Source organism: Gavialis gangeticus, unplaced genomic scaffold, assembly GCF_001723915.1.
Source record: "Gavialis gangeticus isolate Ggan-Ray unplaced genomic scaffold, GavGan_comp1, whole genome shotgun sequence".
In the NCBI taxonomy this organism is placed as follows: domain Eukaryota; kingdom Metazoa; phylum Chordata; order Crocodylia; family Gavialidae; genus Gavialis; species Gavialis gangeticus.
In genome coordinates, this window is record NW_017729031.1 from 102,540,585 (window position 1) to 102,556,802 (window position 16,218).

The following is a 16,218-nucleotide window of genomic DNA, read 5'->3' on the forward strand; positions in this document are numbered from 1 at the left end:
ATACTAGATAATACTAGAGGCCGTCTCCCTCGTGCTGTCTCCCTACTCTGTCTGGCAGACAGAGATGTGTATGAACCAAAGCCCCAAGGCCTGACATCCCGATCAATAGGCAGTATGGCTCAGATCAAACACTGTTAAACAAACCCATCTCAGTTGGTTATTGGGATCCAGATGGAAACACTCCCAGACTTCGAGGGTGTTGTCAATCTCTCACCAGTCTGTAGTGAGGGACGAATACATTAGTTAGGATTAAACTCTGATCCCTTTTAGTGCTATTAGGCTATTCGCCATGGACTGGTCTCTGCAGATCTCCTCTAATGAAGCACTTTCCCAGGGATATTTACTAAAAAGGGCTCCCATCAGGAGGATGAAATTTTCATGTGCTATATAATTGGGAGGTGACCTGCGTGATACAGTTTGCAGCAGACCTGAGGGTGCCAAAAGGCAACAAAGAACTCTTGTAATTAAATCTCTGGCCAGGTCCAAGGTTTCTCCCCTCAAAAAAGAGGGGCCTTAACTACCTTACAATCCTTCTAAAGGCAGTTTAAGGTACTGAGGAGGCTCAGAGCTAATGCGGGATGTGCTGCTAGGTTATTGGTGCCCATGGTTACCCAAGACGTTCTTGGCATGATAAATCATGGAGATCAGCTTCCAAGTCTCTGAAGTACTTTTAGACAAGGTAGCAAATGACCATGGAGCAGAGCAGTCACCACCACCTCCTGGCCCTGCACGCTGCCAACCAGCACTGAGCCAACACTGGTGCCCAGATGATGGAAGGCCACAGGCTCTCTCTTGTACCCTTTCTCTGCTTGCACCCAGTGCACCTTCCCCTTGTCTTCCCTGCTTCCTCCCTCAGCTCTCCTCTTCTTGCCTTGCTGCCTTGAAATGATGTCATTGTTTAAAACAACTCTCCCTTTATTCTGTTTCTCTTGGCCACCACCTGTTTTTGAGCAAGCTCTGGTCTTCTCATTCTCTTCATCGTCACTTTTTTAAAAGGAGGATCTTGATACCTAACTGCCAAACAGGAAGGCTAAAAGTACCTCCCGTTGCCCTGTAGATCCCTGCTGAGGGGAACTGTGTTGTTTGGCACTTAGCACTGAACAGGCACTGCTGGTTGCTGAGCTTCCTTTCAATGACAGACAGCAGGCCCTGCATTAACAGGTGACAGTTCACATGACAGAGGCTCTGCAAAACAACGGCAACAGACTAGAATATAGGCTTACACAGCGAGCGGGCTCACAGTACCTTAACTGATATTGCAGAAGTTACCTTGATACAAAGCTAGGCAGAGTAGGGCAAGAACCTGTCTCTGCCCACCCTCATCCATCAAAGAAACTGATGGAGTAGCAACTCACATCTGAATTCAGGTATGTTACACTGAAGGCTAGATCTTCAGCAGGTGCAAATTGGTTTAGCTCCCAAGGAGTCAAGGAATTTCAGCTCATTGACAGCTGCTGAGAATCTGGCCCCCCAACTTTACATTTAAGAACTATGCACTATGGGTGCTGACAGATGTGAATCCCCCCCACAACCCCCCCTCCCCCAAAACCAAAAAACTAAAAAACCACAGTGCTGTACCAGAAGAGGCACTGCATTAGTTCAACCTGGCTCCCCAGCATCCGTATAGATTTGGTACTTCAGTTGGGGCTTTTTAGCGCTTTTGTCTAAAACTGATTCAACTATTCAGCTATTAGATGAAATCATCAAAAAGCCCTGCTGAAGCATGTACCGAGCTGAAAGTAAAGCACTATTTGTTTTCCCACATCTGTAAGCAGCCTATGTGACTAACAAACACACATGCACACAGTCTCACATGTTATTCACTTAGTTCCCGAGTCCTTTATCATTGTCTTTTGGGATTTTTCTGTCCAAACCCTCTACAGTGTGCAAGTGAAGTTGATGAAGTTAGTTTTAGTCCAATTGTGCTGCTCGCAATAAGAAAAAAAGAGGATCTTGATACGTAACTGTCAAACAGGAAGGCTACAAGATGAATGCTTCAACAAATGAGTAGAAAGAGGAAGACAAAGGCAAGATTAAAAATCTGCATCTGTGGCATTCTCAAAATATAAAACTGCTGGTTTGAATGTGCCTGGAATGTGGCTCCTAACCTGGTACAAGACATCTGTAAACTCAGTGATGCACACAGCATCAGACTACACAAGATTCCCAGCTCCAGAGAAGATCCTCTGAGGAAGGAAGCATTGTGCAGCATATATGTGTACTGTCACTAGAAGGCTACCGTAATATAATAGGCCTGTGGGGTCACTCCACATTGGACTCTTGTGACACTACCAGTCTTATCCAGAGGGAATGCTGTGCGTGCATGTAACTGGATGTGGTAGAGCCCTGAGCTGCGCTAAATGGTACACTTAATTTTCAGCTGTCACTTTTTATTTTTAACTGGTATTGAACATATTTGAATGTCTGGTACTTCAGACTTAAAAGATGCAGTACCTCATGTTAGCCTTGACAAAGTCATGTTTCCCCATTAAAAGAAAACTTTGAGGAGCTTGGCTCAGTAAGAATGACTCCAGGGAAGACATCACCCTTACCAACAATTAAACATGCTGCGATCAACTGTGGAAAAGGTGATGTCAGGCACCCTCCTTCCTAGCCCCACTGATGAAGTCCAGCTCGAGGCTATACAGCTGCAGTCATGGGATTCTTCTGCCTGGGGTCTTGAGGTCTGTATTGGTATAGATCTGGGCTGGTCCCACGGTGTCTCGCTCTGCCCATTTCATTATATGCTGGTGCTCGGTGCGACTGAGGAGGTGAAGGTGGGACATCTTGGCGGAGGGGTCCTTTGTGCTGGGTGGTTAGTGGTTGGGGTTGGTAGTACTGGGGGTACCGCAATTCCGCTACCCTCATGTCTTGTGCACGAGAGTAGTTGCCTTTAGAGAGGAGCACAGTGGGCTGCCCTCCTTGGTAGTAAGGAAGATCTCGCTCTTTGTATATCACTCGTGGCCCTGTTAAATACTCCATTGATTCTGCGGGTCCACGCCTGGAGGGGAAGAAAATACATCTATCAACAAACAGCATTCCAAGCCAACAATAAACCACTGTAGTTTTCTTGGGAAAAGAGCTGCCATGCCAGAAGTGACAGTCCCACCTGTGTCAAAACAGAACTGCCAGAGAATAGCAACCTCTCACCTGCATGCTGCAAAATCTTTAGCACACCAGAACCCCCCACGGACCTTTTCCAAATGGAGAGCCCTGGCGCTCTTCACCTCCCTAAACTATGATGTTTGCCATAATAGAATCAAAGATCCTTTAAACAACGTATTTTTGACTCCATCTTATCTGAGCCTGAGGATAAACAGATAAGGTTGGTCCACAGCTGTGCAAATCCCAGAAGTCTAACGCACAACAAAATTCACACCTCCCAGCCCTGCCCCATTGTTTTCTTCCAGCATGTCAGACTATAAAGCTCTCAGAACACAATAGTTGGAAACCCTGGAACTCCTGGAAGTAACAACAGGGATGTCAGGATGCAGTACCTGTGTTTAATGGGCTAGCTGCCAGTGAGGTTTCAAAACCCCTCCTGTGATCTGCAGAGCCTGATGTTAAGACAGCTCTGTAACTTGTCTGCATCAGTAAGGGTTTGACAAGTGCTGGGACATGTGAAAAAAACAACATGTGAACATGTAATCCCTGAGGATGTGCTACAGAGTCATCTCTGTACCTTTCTGTGTCTTAGTTCCAGGATTTACACTAATGGGGGATTGATATTTCTCCCTTGTGCTGTTTAACTTGTGATACTTTTAAATGGCAAAAATAATTGTTCTGCGTAGATAAGTCACTGGAGCTTCCCCTAAAGTTCAGCACAGTCAGGAGGTTTTTTTTTTTTTTTTTTTACCACTCACAAATGTTCTTACACTTCTCTCAGGCAAAGCCTCCCATTGATGTTGGTGGGAGTTTTTCCTTGAGAACAAGCTGGAGCAGTGCAGGCTTTCGACCCAAAAGAAAGTCTGAAAGTGTAAATCAATTCCACCTGCTCTGTGTGCACAAGACCAATCTTGTCAGCTGCTTAAATACATTTTTGTGAATTATCCATTTGAAAATCCCATCCTCACAGTTAAACACAGCAGTTATCTAATTGGTCAATGACTTTCCCTTTGTCCAGCACACCTCCTCTCTTTTGCTCACACAGCAATTTGCTCAGGGTGCTTCTAGCATCTTGATCTGTGCTCCCTTCCCAGACCCCACTGACAATTGTTTTGCATGAAGTTAAACACATGTGGCTTTCTTGTTTAAGCCCATGGGGGAAATCACAGACATAGGCAATGAACAAACATTATCTGCCTTGAAATGAACCTACAACTCTCCCCCTGGAATAGCTTAGTGCAAATGTTTCCTGTTTAAAATGGAATGAGAGAAGGGAGGAATTCCAGGCCTTGGACTTTTAGGACCCTCTGTCCCCCAGAGACTTTTTACTTTAAAAACAGAACATTATAAAAGACAGGCACTCCTGGTTTTTCATGAGACAGTCCAGACAAAGTGCTGAAGAGGTTGAAGCCACCCTCTGTGATACTAAAAGGACTCTTAACTCACGTGTGTTGAGACAACTGGTATCTCTACTGATATACTTAGACCCTGCATGAAATCTAATGTACACAGCAGGCCAAAGAGTCGCTCCATATAGTTCTCTTAGAGGTGGTAAGAATGAAGACAAAACCAGTACACTAGTCACCCCCACTGTGTTTTGCAAGGTAGGACCTTTTTATGGTTGGACACCTGTGTTTCTGTGCATGAGAAATTATACATTCAGAGCTGTTCTGTGTCAAGGGATAAAATAAGGGGAACAAATATTAGTGTCAGACTTGCATTAGTTACTTTTTTCCAAGAATAAACAGTCAGGTGACAGCAATGCTTAAAAAGATACTTGTCAAGATAATGCTTGTGTGTTTTAAAGAATATTTCCTGGCTGTTAAATTTCATCAGAATTTGTGTTAATCATATTAAAAAAAATCACAGCAATGTAAAAGTGCTTGGGACCTGACCCAAAGCAGGCTGGGGTCAGCAGGAGTCTGGGTAGTTTAGGAGTAAGCTTTCAGTGCAAAGTCAAATATATGGTGTTCAAATGTTTCAAGTTTAAATGGTGACAAAAAAGATTCTGTAGACTTTGCAATTAGAACAGCTGCTAGACTGAGCTGCCAGTATCATAAGTTGCACCTTCAACACATGTTCCTTGTGCTGAAGGGTCTGGATGTGGCAGGAAGGAGTGTTACACATTTATACAGCTTGAAGGAGCAGGAGGAGGCTGCAAAGCTTCTTAAACGGAGTGCGGGGAAAGGCTTATTTTTAGGATAGTAGAGTGTCTCTGGGGATGCTGGGATGTGTTTAGCAAGAGAATAAAGGCACGGTAGTGTAAGCAGGTAGACCCAACTGTACCTTTAACCCAGCTAGCACCAGTGACTATAGTAGTGAAGATGTGATACAGTAGGCTGCATACAAGTCCACTGAGGACCCTGGACACATTATCTGAGTGCTGGCACAAACAGAAGTCTGGCCTACTACATTGTCACTCTGCTAGCTAATGTGTGAATACCTACCAATGTTACAATAAGGACTTCCATTGCCTAAGGAGACACAGAGGACCATTAGGGCAGGCTGAAATCAGGTTCAGCCATAAAATGGCCCAGGGGTGACTGGTGCCTCCTAAGTGTGGGGAGGCACAATTTGTGGGCAGGTCTGGGAGCGGGCCAAAAGCCACATATCCACTCCTATACTTCTGTGCTGTGGCTTAGTGCTTTCTCCCCCCTCAACACACTGCTGGCCTGTGTAGCCAAAATACTTCTCTGTCCTGAATGGTGCTGATCCAGGCGCCAATCTCAGGGGGGGGCATGTGGCCCCCCCATACCTCTCCCACCTGTGAAATGGCCCCTACACAGGGTGCTCCCTTTCTGGATCCATCTTTCCCTGTTCTGTGACACGTGACCATGAACACCACGTGCCCCTGGTGGCTGAAGGGGCACGGGAAGCTCCTGCAGGTAGCGGTGGCGCTGTTGGTGGTGGGAGCATGGTGGCATCAAGCGGTGAGCTCCCATAGGCGGCCACGTCACTGTCAGCAGTGGGGTGGGGGCGTGGCAAGTGCTGACTGGTGGTCGGCGACCACCCGCAGAGGCTGCTGCCAGCATTGGCAGCAGCCAGCAGCAATCATGGACCGCCCACAGATGCCCCTGCTGGTGTCAGCGGTAGGGCGGGGGGGTGAGTGGTGACTGCCTGCAGGCACTGCCTGAAGTATTGGTGGTGCCTTTCCGCAGGGGGTGCACTGCCAATCTCAGGGGGTACATGTGCACCCGTGTGCACCCCCTACGTGTCACCAATGCATGTGACATGTCAGCCATGACACCAGACCCTTTGAAGAGTCTTCCATGGAGTGAGGAATTGGCAGCTGGAGAAGGAGGGGCTTGGCACAGCTCCACTACATGCAAGACCTTCAGAAAATCTACAGGGTCTATTATTTTTTCTGCCCTAGGGATGAAAAAAAAAAGGAAAAAAAAAGCTAAGGCACACTCCAAAGAAGTCTCTTTTGGGCAGCAAAGTCTGTGAAAACCCAGTGGTTCTGCTCTCCTGGCAATGCTGAAGCAGAATGATTGGAGGGGAATGTCGTGAAGGACTCCCCATGGCTTATTCAAGTCTATGGTCCCTAGATCATTTCCCTTGGGTAATCCCACAAGGTGAGGTGAGGTGGGAGGTAAGGGAGTCAGCCAGGACATTGTTCACTTCCAGGCCTGGATTCATAGATTGTAAGGGGCTGGAAGGGACCTCACAAGATCATCAGGTCCAGCCCCCCTGCACTAGGCAGGATGTTAAACCTGAACTATTTCCTGACGATTTGTTCTTCCCCACCCATCATAGATGCGACTCTGTTATAGGTGAGCTACTCATAAATCCAGGTCTGTTTCTGTTCCTGAGTTTAACAAGAAGTCAAGAGCACAGAAGCAATTTTAAGCCCCCCATACTCAGCTTTATGGTGACCACCACTAAGAATTCTTCAGATAGAAAAACAAGAGACTGGACCAAGCCCAAATGCACCGTTTATTATTTCTGTAAGTGACAAAACCAACAAACAAGGCAAACCATCCAGAGACAGCAACCAGCATTGAAATGCTGTCACCATGAAAAGCTGCACACACAGGAGTAAATGCTGGAAGCTCCAAAAAACAACTCTTCCAGAAAAAAATGCAGGTGCTACACGGGAGCCTCTCAATTGTTATCTGAACTTCTCCTATCTGGGTAATTACTGGTTTAAAAAAATGAAGCACCCCCAAAACAGCAAGCCGACCTCAGCACCTCACCAATCATCAGTAGCTCTTTCTGGGCACTGGGCTCTTTTATGAACAGAAGCAAAACAACTCAGCATTTGGTCTCTTTAGAAACTGCCTCTTCCGTGAAGGCCCTAATGAAATTCTTCTCTCCTCCCTTTCTGTTTTTGTTGGCTCCTGGTGGGTTCAGAGTTCAGAAGGTTGGCTCACACCTCCCCAGTGACCTGCAGTTTGTGGGTCAGACCAACAAACTGAAGTGGAAAATCAGTGACCCAAGGGACCTATCCAAAACCTACAAATTGGGGCAAGCACTCAAAAGGGCCTGACTTAGAAGCGTGCCCTCTAAGAGAACACGCTGTGTAGGAGCTGCTCTGACTGTCAGCTGTTTGCCAGATTTTTGGTCAGTTGTTTGACCTGTGGGGCCAAAGTACCTAGCGGCTGCATGCAGAAGGTATAAAAAGCTTACACAATGGCATGGGAAGGAACTGATCTCACACCTCCAAAAACCTTTTGCTGACTGGCTCAGTTCTACCTTTTCCCAGTGGAAAAACAGCAGATGATGTGGGTCCAGTTTAGTTTGTGCACTGTTTATAAAGGACTGCGTGGAAAGCGGGGAAGCAGGGGCACCATTTCAAAGAAAAAATTGACCCTAGTGGAACAGCATGAACACTCACTCCCACAAAATGGCTGCATGATGTGTGTAAGGTGCTTTAAAAAAAAAGTGTTTATTTTATTGTGATGATAGAAAAACCTATTAGTTTTCCTGCAAGGAAAGCATAGCACATCATAGATAGGAGCAATGTAAGCATTTTTCCACACTTCTTGCCAAGTAATTGCAACCTTGATTTACTGGTGAGCAGTTATACTTGTTGATCTTCAAAATAATGATCAGTTGATAACTAATCCATTTCTGTAACTAGGACCACAACCAAACTGATGCTTGAACACTGTATATGCACATTCATAGTGATCAGATGATTAAAAATAATACTTGTGCCATTTTTTGGTTTTGTCCGACAGACAGATGATAAGACCTGAATGCATTTTTTTTCCTGCTTGCTTGTACTTAAAAAAATATTAGGATTGTCAGGTATACTCTTTTCTGGCCTAGCTGCAAGAATTTTGGGAGGTTTCAGGACTGTTTTCATCTGAGTGGGAAGGTGCAAAATTTTTAACAAAGTCCTCCTTTACCCACAATGTTATTTAGCCACTGAAGTTACACAGGCATTCATCATCATCATCATAATAGTAGTAATAACAATAATAATAATGTTTCACACAGTTTGATTAAAAATCCCTTGAAATCCCTTGCTTGCTCAGTCACTCACTTTCCACTGTCTTAGTTTAATTCTTCAGTTATCAGAGAGCTTTATAGTCTAGACTGGCCCTGAATATCTAATGTAAAGTACCCAGCAGAAAAAAAAATAATTTCAGGTTTTCTTTATTCATCATTAACTCCCATCTGCGGTGACCTTTAACACCAGTCACAAAAGCTTACCCAGGGGTTAATGACAAGCAAAGGGAAGCAAACTGATGTACTGGCTGTTTGTGCTATGTCATATCATGTTGGGTGTTTGGATTTAACTGTGACAAATAGTTTCTTTTGCTTCTGTTTGGTTGGGAGCATTACAGAGGTCAGTCTGCACCAGAGGGAGGACAGTGCTCTCCTACAGTCTACGTGCAGCAGGAGTGTACTGCAAGGAACGTTACCTCAAGGAAAATTCCCTGCTTTACTTCTTGAAACTAACCTCAAAAAGAGTTACACACTAAGGCTAGCTAGAGACATTAAAAAAGCCTGAGGCAGAATTGATCAAACCGTTGCAGGTTGCTCTAAGCTGTAGACTGGATCAGGAGCAAACAGAACTCACTAGCCATTTTGCAGTGGGGCATCTAGATGCCTGCACTGGCCAGAAGGCAGGGGGCAGTCCTGTACATCTCCCAGCATGCAAGCTGAGTGGGGGCCACCCCAACTGGCTGTGAGGCATATGCCCCTAACCCCCTGCTAGCACTGTGGACCCTCCCCTGTGCCCAGCCCTAGGCTTCCAGGAGAGCCCCAGTGCAGGTCACTAGAGCATGCACCACCTGCCACTGCTGGCCAGTAGCGCTGTGTGAAGCTTCAGTCCCTGATTTGATTCAGCAGAGATTCAGCCTGATTTGATGGCTGAATCTCCGAATCCAAATTGAATCAGAGGACTCTTTAATCTCTCTGAATCGATTCAGAGAGATTTGGAAAGATTCGGCGATTCAGACATAGACAGAGCTTTAAATGTTTTTTCTACAGGTGCAGGTGGCTCATGAATGCTGCGATGATGAGGTGCACGGAGCGGCTCCCCACCCCACTCGGCAGCAGACCCGGAAGTGAACTAGAAGCTTGTGGCCCCCCCTGCCCCCCCGCTCCTGTGGGACACTTCATCTGCTCCAGCATAGCATTGCAGCATTCATGATCCGCACCTGGTACCTCAAGGTATGTAGAAAAAACACTGAAAGCTGTGTCTATGTCCGAATCACTGATTCTCTGAATCAGCATTAAATCTTCAGATTCGAAATCCGGATTTGGCTGAATCAAATCGGGGACAGCGATCCGAATCAATGAACTGAATCACAGTCCCCAACTCGGTCCAAATTCAAATTGAATAGGGCCCATTTTGCACACCCTCACTGGCCAGGCTGCCAGGCATACCATGGTGACCTCTCTGGGGCTCTCCTGAAAGCCTAGGGCTAGGTATGGGGGAGGCTCTGCGGTGACAGCAGGGGGTTGGGGGTGTTTGCCGGTAGCCAGTGAAGGGTGGACCCAGGTGGTTCATAGAAAGAAATTTTGGGCCCCTCAGAGTTCAGAACCAGCGGCACCTGAGGGGCCTGATCCTTCCTTCTACAGAGTGCCCTCATCCCTGCTGCCTGGCACAAGCCTCCTGTGTTGCACCGGCACCTCCTACTGGCTTCTGCTGGTGCCAGGCTCTGGCAGGATGCTCCCAGTGCAGCCCAGGAGGCTTGTGTCGGGCAGCAAGGACAAGGCACTCTGTAGAAGAAAGGTTTGGTCTCCTTGGAGCTCAGCACCAGTGGCAACTGGAGGATGTGCCAGCACAGCCTAGGAGGCTTGCACTGGGCAGCAGGAACAGGGGCACTCCATAGAAAGAAGAATCAGGCCCCTTGGCTGGTGCTGGTGCTGAGCTCTTAAGGTCCTGATTCCTCTTTCTGTGGAGTGCCTGGGCCATCTGGCACATGCCCCCAACCCCCAACTTTCCTTCCATGGAGAGCCTCTGTCCCTGCTGCCCAACTTGAGTCTCCCTTCCTGCCTCTCCCAACATTGCCTGCCTGTGACTGTGACGGCTTGGGTCTGTGATAGCCCAGAGCAGCTGAGCACCCGATGAGTGCTAGCACATTTCCCTGCAAGAGGAGGCTAGTGGGCAGAGCCTCAAACGTGCCTGGGATGCTGGGTGGCAGTGACCTAACATGAATCTGATACAGACATTTGATAGACCAGTCTAAACTAAAACAATTAAGTCTAATACCTCACTGATCAAGGTCTACCTTAGACCAGGATCTGCCATTTTTAAACCAGTCTATGTGCCCCAAGCTTCTGTTCGGTTATGGGTGTAGACCAGTTTTCAGTCACTTATACTGGTTTATGTGTAATGTCTGTACCTGACCTTGGTGGCTAATAGAAAAGCTACACCTTTGCAGCCTTCCCCCTGACTGCTTAATCTGGGTGAGATTTAAAGGGACCCTGGGTGGTAGTATTAGGTAGCACAGCCTGTGATTAGAATGCCAGAGAAAACTACAGGTTTTTCTCTGTGCCTACAGCTCCCAACAAAGACCTCTACTGTATGCATTGCAATGCACTGCTGCCTGTTCTCTACCAGGAGGACCCTAACTCTATAGGAGGACCCTATAAAGAATATAGAGAAGAAGGAAAAATGGAAGACTCAATGTAAGAAGTAACTGGGTTAAACAATACATCTTACCATGTCAAATCTATGATGTAGTTATCTGAGTTGATCTTATAAAGGTACTTCCAATATACATTAAAAAAAATTCTGGCTCTAGAAGGCTATATAGTCTATATCCCTCAATACATAATATTTAAAGACACTGCAGTGCTGTTTTTATATAGTGGCACTGAGAATTTTAGTAGCTTAATATTCAGTGCACATATACCTAAGATATCATTGCAGGTTTAAAAAAATCTTCACAGCACAGTGCTGTGCTTCATTAAAGTCTATCTTACATGTATGTATATATACATTAACAGTCTGGTTACTCTTAAAATATGTTTTCTTTGCAATTTCAGGCCAATATTTACCACATAAGAGGGAGAGGGTTTTGCATTTAAAAAGTCACAGGAAATCAAATTTTGTATCCTAGTCTTAGGAATACACAACAGAACTTTGCTTAGTGGCTGCTGTCTGTGAGAGATGCTTGTACCTCTCAGCAGAAGGCATATGTCTAGCAATGTCATACTAACCTCAAACACACCACACACAGATTATTTATGGGCAGAGCTGGTGGAGGTGCTTTCTTCTCCCGTTCTTTTATCAACACTGCATGGCTAAAAAATCAGATAACGTAAACTAATACAATCCCAGGCTCTCATGTAGCACATGCCATGCAGAGAGAGCTGTTTTTAGTTTCAAGACTGTGTTTAGAATTCCTTCAGTGTCAGGTTTCCAGTTACCAGCCCCTCATCCCTGGTCCAGGCACGACTGCGGTTGGACAGGATTAAACAGAACACTCTGCAATGCGTATTACATAGCTTTAACTTCTATAGGCTTTACAGGCTCATAAAAATAATGATATTTCATGACTGATGTTGCTGCAAAAAGTGGGAAGAGATCTCACTTTTTACTTATATTTGATTTGGATTTTAAGGAGAGGAGATCCGGTGTAGTGAGTTAAGAACTCAAGCAGGGGTAAGTTTTAGACACAAAGCAGATACCTATGGTCTGACTCCCTTCTCACTTATGGTTTTACACCAGTTGGTGCGACTCCTCAAGCTTCAGCAGTCACTCTTGATTGATCCAAGTGTAAAGAGCTTGTCTACACAATTGTTGTAGTGCTATAATGATATACAGTTTAGAAACAGATGTCAGTGAAGTGCTACAATCCCCTACTGTGAAGTCAGTTATAACAGTATAAAGGTGCTTATCCTCATGTAGTTATAGCAGTATACAAACTATAGATAAACTATAAAAGCTATAAATACAGAGCCAAATTCAGAGAGTTGCTGGGCAACACTAGCACCTGCTAAATTGATTAGAAGTTGATGTTCAGGCAGTTGGTCCCAAATTTGGGACCAAAAAAGAATGTGTAGCTACTAATAACTCTATACGCACCAGAAACGGCACAGAAATAACAGTAAATACTGGAAGGCAATAATTTGAATGGGAAGTTTTAAACTCTGCCCTGAGACTGCAACAAACATGTTGTGAGGTTTCCATAATACCTTTACTTCATCCTTTTACACAGAACAGCACTATTGTAACTGAAATCTTCTGAGAATCTCAAAGAGGTTGTAGTCCTCCGCCATAAGAAGTTAGGGTGGAATTTAAAAAAAAAAATTCCATGTTGGCTAAACTTTGCCCCTAATTATATAAACTTTGGCTAAACTTTGCCCCTGTAAATAATTAAGTTAATTATTATTTTTTGTTAATAATAAAATGTTAATTTCAGAGACTTCTGAAAATCCCACTCTGCAAAAACTTTCTCTCTTTTCTTCTCAAGCCCCTACTCAAAAACATCAGGAACCTTGATAATTAGGGTCAAAACAAAACAAAACAAAACAAACAGCCTGTGGTCGGTGTCCCATGACTATCCAAAATAAATGCAAAACAACTATTTTAAATAATCTTCCCTTGTCATTTCCCTCTGGTTTTGTTCATATGCCCTGAGGCGTGGTGTATCTCCACTAGTGGGATGTGCAGAACAGAGAAACCTCTTTTGAACAAGACGTTGCTACTCTGTGATCTTTTCAAGCTTAAAGGGGTCTTACATAGATTGGTACTTTAAGCTGCGAGTCATTACAACATGTCATTTTGTATGTTACTCATTATTCGACATAGCATAATACCCTGTGAGTCATTAACCTCTTGGCATCGGTAACCCAGCCTCAATACTAAGCAATCATGTGTGCCTCTTGCACAGGAACCTTCATGTGCTACCATGTGTGAGAGCCCTGTATTAGATTTTCAGGCCCCTTGTCCTTTTGTTTTCAAGATCAGCAGGGGTTGGGAGCTCTCTCTATTGACAAAAGTTCTCAGCCTGGAAGAGGGTTTTGCAACAGCACTGCAATCTTGTGGCCTCAGTTTAGGATTTTGAGGGTAGAAGAACCTATTACATCCGTTTTATATGAAGAACCCTGTCTTTTCAAATCTTAAACATATGAAGCTTATATCAGGGGACTGTCAGCCACGCACACTACAACTCATTTAACCATTTAAAAAAAAATACCCAACTGTCTCAAGCCAGCAAAAGAATGAAAGTTCAGAACCCAGTCAAATACAACCTTTGGAAGACTCATTTGCAAGAGCAGCAAGCACTGAACAGGTGCACCACTGCCCTTCTGTGAGCAAGATGTTAAATCAAAGGCCCTTTGGGTAGCATGACTTGGATTAAACTAGCTCCTACAGGCTTTTACTGACCTTGGGATCCTATTGTGTTAGGCACTATAAGAGACAGTTCCTGCCCCAAAGGACCTATAATCCAAGCAGATAAATCAGACAAAAGGTAAAAGGGGACAGAGAGGCATGCAGACAGGAGGAGACTCTCCCAAGGACATGTAGCAGGGGCAGAAGAAGAGCCCGGACCAGAACCTAGGTCTCTGAAGTCTAGTTCAGTGTTTTAGCCACTAAAGTAGTTCCACTTTTCTGGTGGCTGCTAAGGTGGGATTAAAGATCCCAGGGAGATTCCTAACAATGGCAATTATGTTGCCTGAAACAAAATTCCTTGTCCCAGAAACACCCAAAGCATGCCACATGGGTGTAATGTCCAGGGCATCAACAGCACTGTTGCTGAGCATATAACAGTTCCTCCATTTGCCTATGCATTCACTTTACTACACCATCCATCTTCTTTTGTAAAGTACTCCAAAAGACACATAAAACCAAAGTCTAGTCTTTTCTCATTCTTCACATGAAATGAATTGGAAGCACAACAATTATTCAGCTGTGCTGTTAAAATGATTTCCACAAATAACAGACGTCATTAAAAGAATCTTCCTAAGTAATAACAACCTGGGCTGAGGTCTTTGCTATTCAGCTGTTGGGATCTTAACATGCTATCTGATCTTTAGTGGGCTAGTAAAAACCTGTATGAACTGGCTATTAATGTTATTACCCAGCTTTTCGTTTTCTTTCTTTTTTTAATCATCTTTCTTTTAAATTAAAGCATTCCTTGCAGTTTTTTCCCCATTGCCTTGATGAAGCATGGCTGTCAGCTATGCCTCCCATGGTACAAACTGGTAGTAAAATCATGCTTCAATAAATAAAGGAGATTATAGCTGGAACTGATTATAGCTGGTTATTTTTCCCTCCATTTCTTTTTGTTTCTGGATACCGTAATTCAGTTAAATTTACTGAGATGTGCCACTTCATTTTTTTCTTCCCTGCAATAAAAACACAGCTCCATATTTAAAGGAAGTTGACAGTTGTTTTAAAAAACAACAAGGAAAATAGGAAACTTTTTTGTTTCTGGCCTCTTCACATGTTATTTCAACCCACATTGTTCCTCAAACCTCTGATATATTGATTTGTTCCTAAACAACTAAAAAATCTGTAAATTCATCCTTCCTCCTGCCACCCGCTGCCCCCTGCCCCCCGACTCACTTCCCACCATTTGTATTTGTTTTGTTCTAGCCATTGATTTCTATGGGTATATGTAAAGGTGCTTAGACTACAGATTTCTGTGCACTGCATGCCATTAACACTTCTGCAAGTACCCTCTTTCTGCCAGTCATTAAACATCAGCTCCAGTCATTTAAATCTAAAGGTTTAGATGATAAATGATAGAACATTAATTTTACAGCTACCTCTGTTGAGGTATATTGTAAAGTGTTACAACACTTGGTTAATTATACTTGCATTAGCTACTTAATTTGCACCCCAAATAGGGTCACAAACACTGTGGGTGCAATAATAAAGGTTATCCTGAAGCGAGCCTTAAATAACAAAAACCAAATCCTGAAATCCTGAGAGCTGAGAGAGAAGAAATCTCCATCTATTGTGTAGAGTAGCAGTAGCACTGCCTAGAGACTGCTACAACAGTCTTAAGGCTGCAATAGCCCTTACAGCTGGTGCACTTTCCAGCTGTGTTTATACTGCTGTCTTTTTCTCTTTCTTCCTTAAAGGCTCCCATTATTACACTGGCAGCAGCGCAACTGTATCAGGGGGAGCAAGTGGAGAGTGGACACTGTATCTTAAGTTGCATTTTGCAGCCCCTTCCCACAGTATATGATTGATTTTCTTGTTAAATCGATCAGTAGCATTAGCAGAGTGCCTCATGGACTTCACAGAGTCTCTAGCTCTTCCTTTTTGGGGTCAAAACTCCATTTGGTTTAGGGTCTGGGTCCCCCCACCCTTGTTTTTACTACAGTTTTTCCTTATCCCACTCAGACCACATCTAGTCCCCATTTTACACTAGTGCTTCCACTGCTAGAACTGCTTTAGGCTAAGTACAGACAATTAAAAGCCTGAGGCTGAATCAATTCAATCTTCGCAGGTAAGTCTAAATTGCATAGATTGAACCAATAAACAAAGGAACAGACATTCATTTTTGATTCCTGAAATGCAGGCCAGAAGCTGAAGGGCACTAGGGCATGCCGCCCTGCTTGACTGGAGCAAACAGCTTGGACCAAGGCTAGCCTGCCCACCTTGTGAGGAGGAGTTTGTGAGGAAGGTGCAAAGCATCCTGGGGGACTGCGAATTAACTTGAATCTGGAGGGGATCTGGGACAGAAGTTC

The 16,218-nt window shown here is 44.5% G+C and overlaps 1 protein-coding gene across 1 annotated transcript in view; it reads right to left on the reverse strand.

Moving 5' to 3' along the window:
- Positions 1-1,851: 1,851 nt before the first annotated feature.
- PARD3B (par-3 family cell polarity regulator beta) overlaps positions 1,852-16,218 on the reverse strand; it is a 999,825-nt gene continuing 985,458 nt past the window's right edge. The window contains exon 24 of the mRNA XM_019523483.1: positions 1,852-3,001. Coding sequence (XP_019379028.1) covers positions 2,641-3,001 — 361 coding nt within the window. The 3' untranslated portion in view covers positions 1,852-2,640. The remainder of the gene's footprint in view (positions 3,002-16,218) is intronic.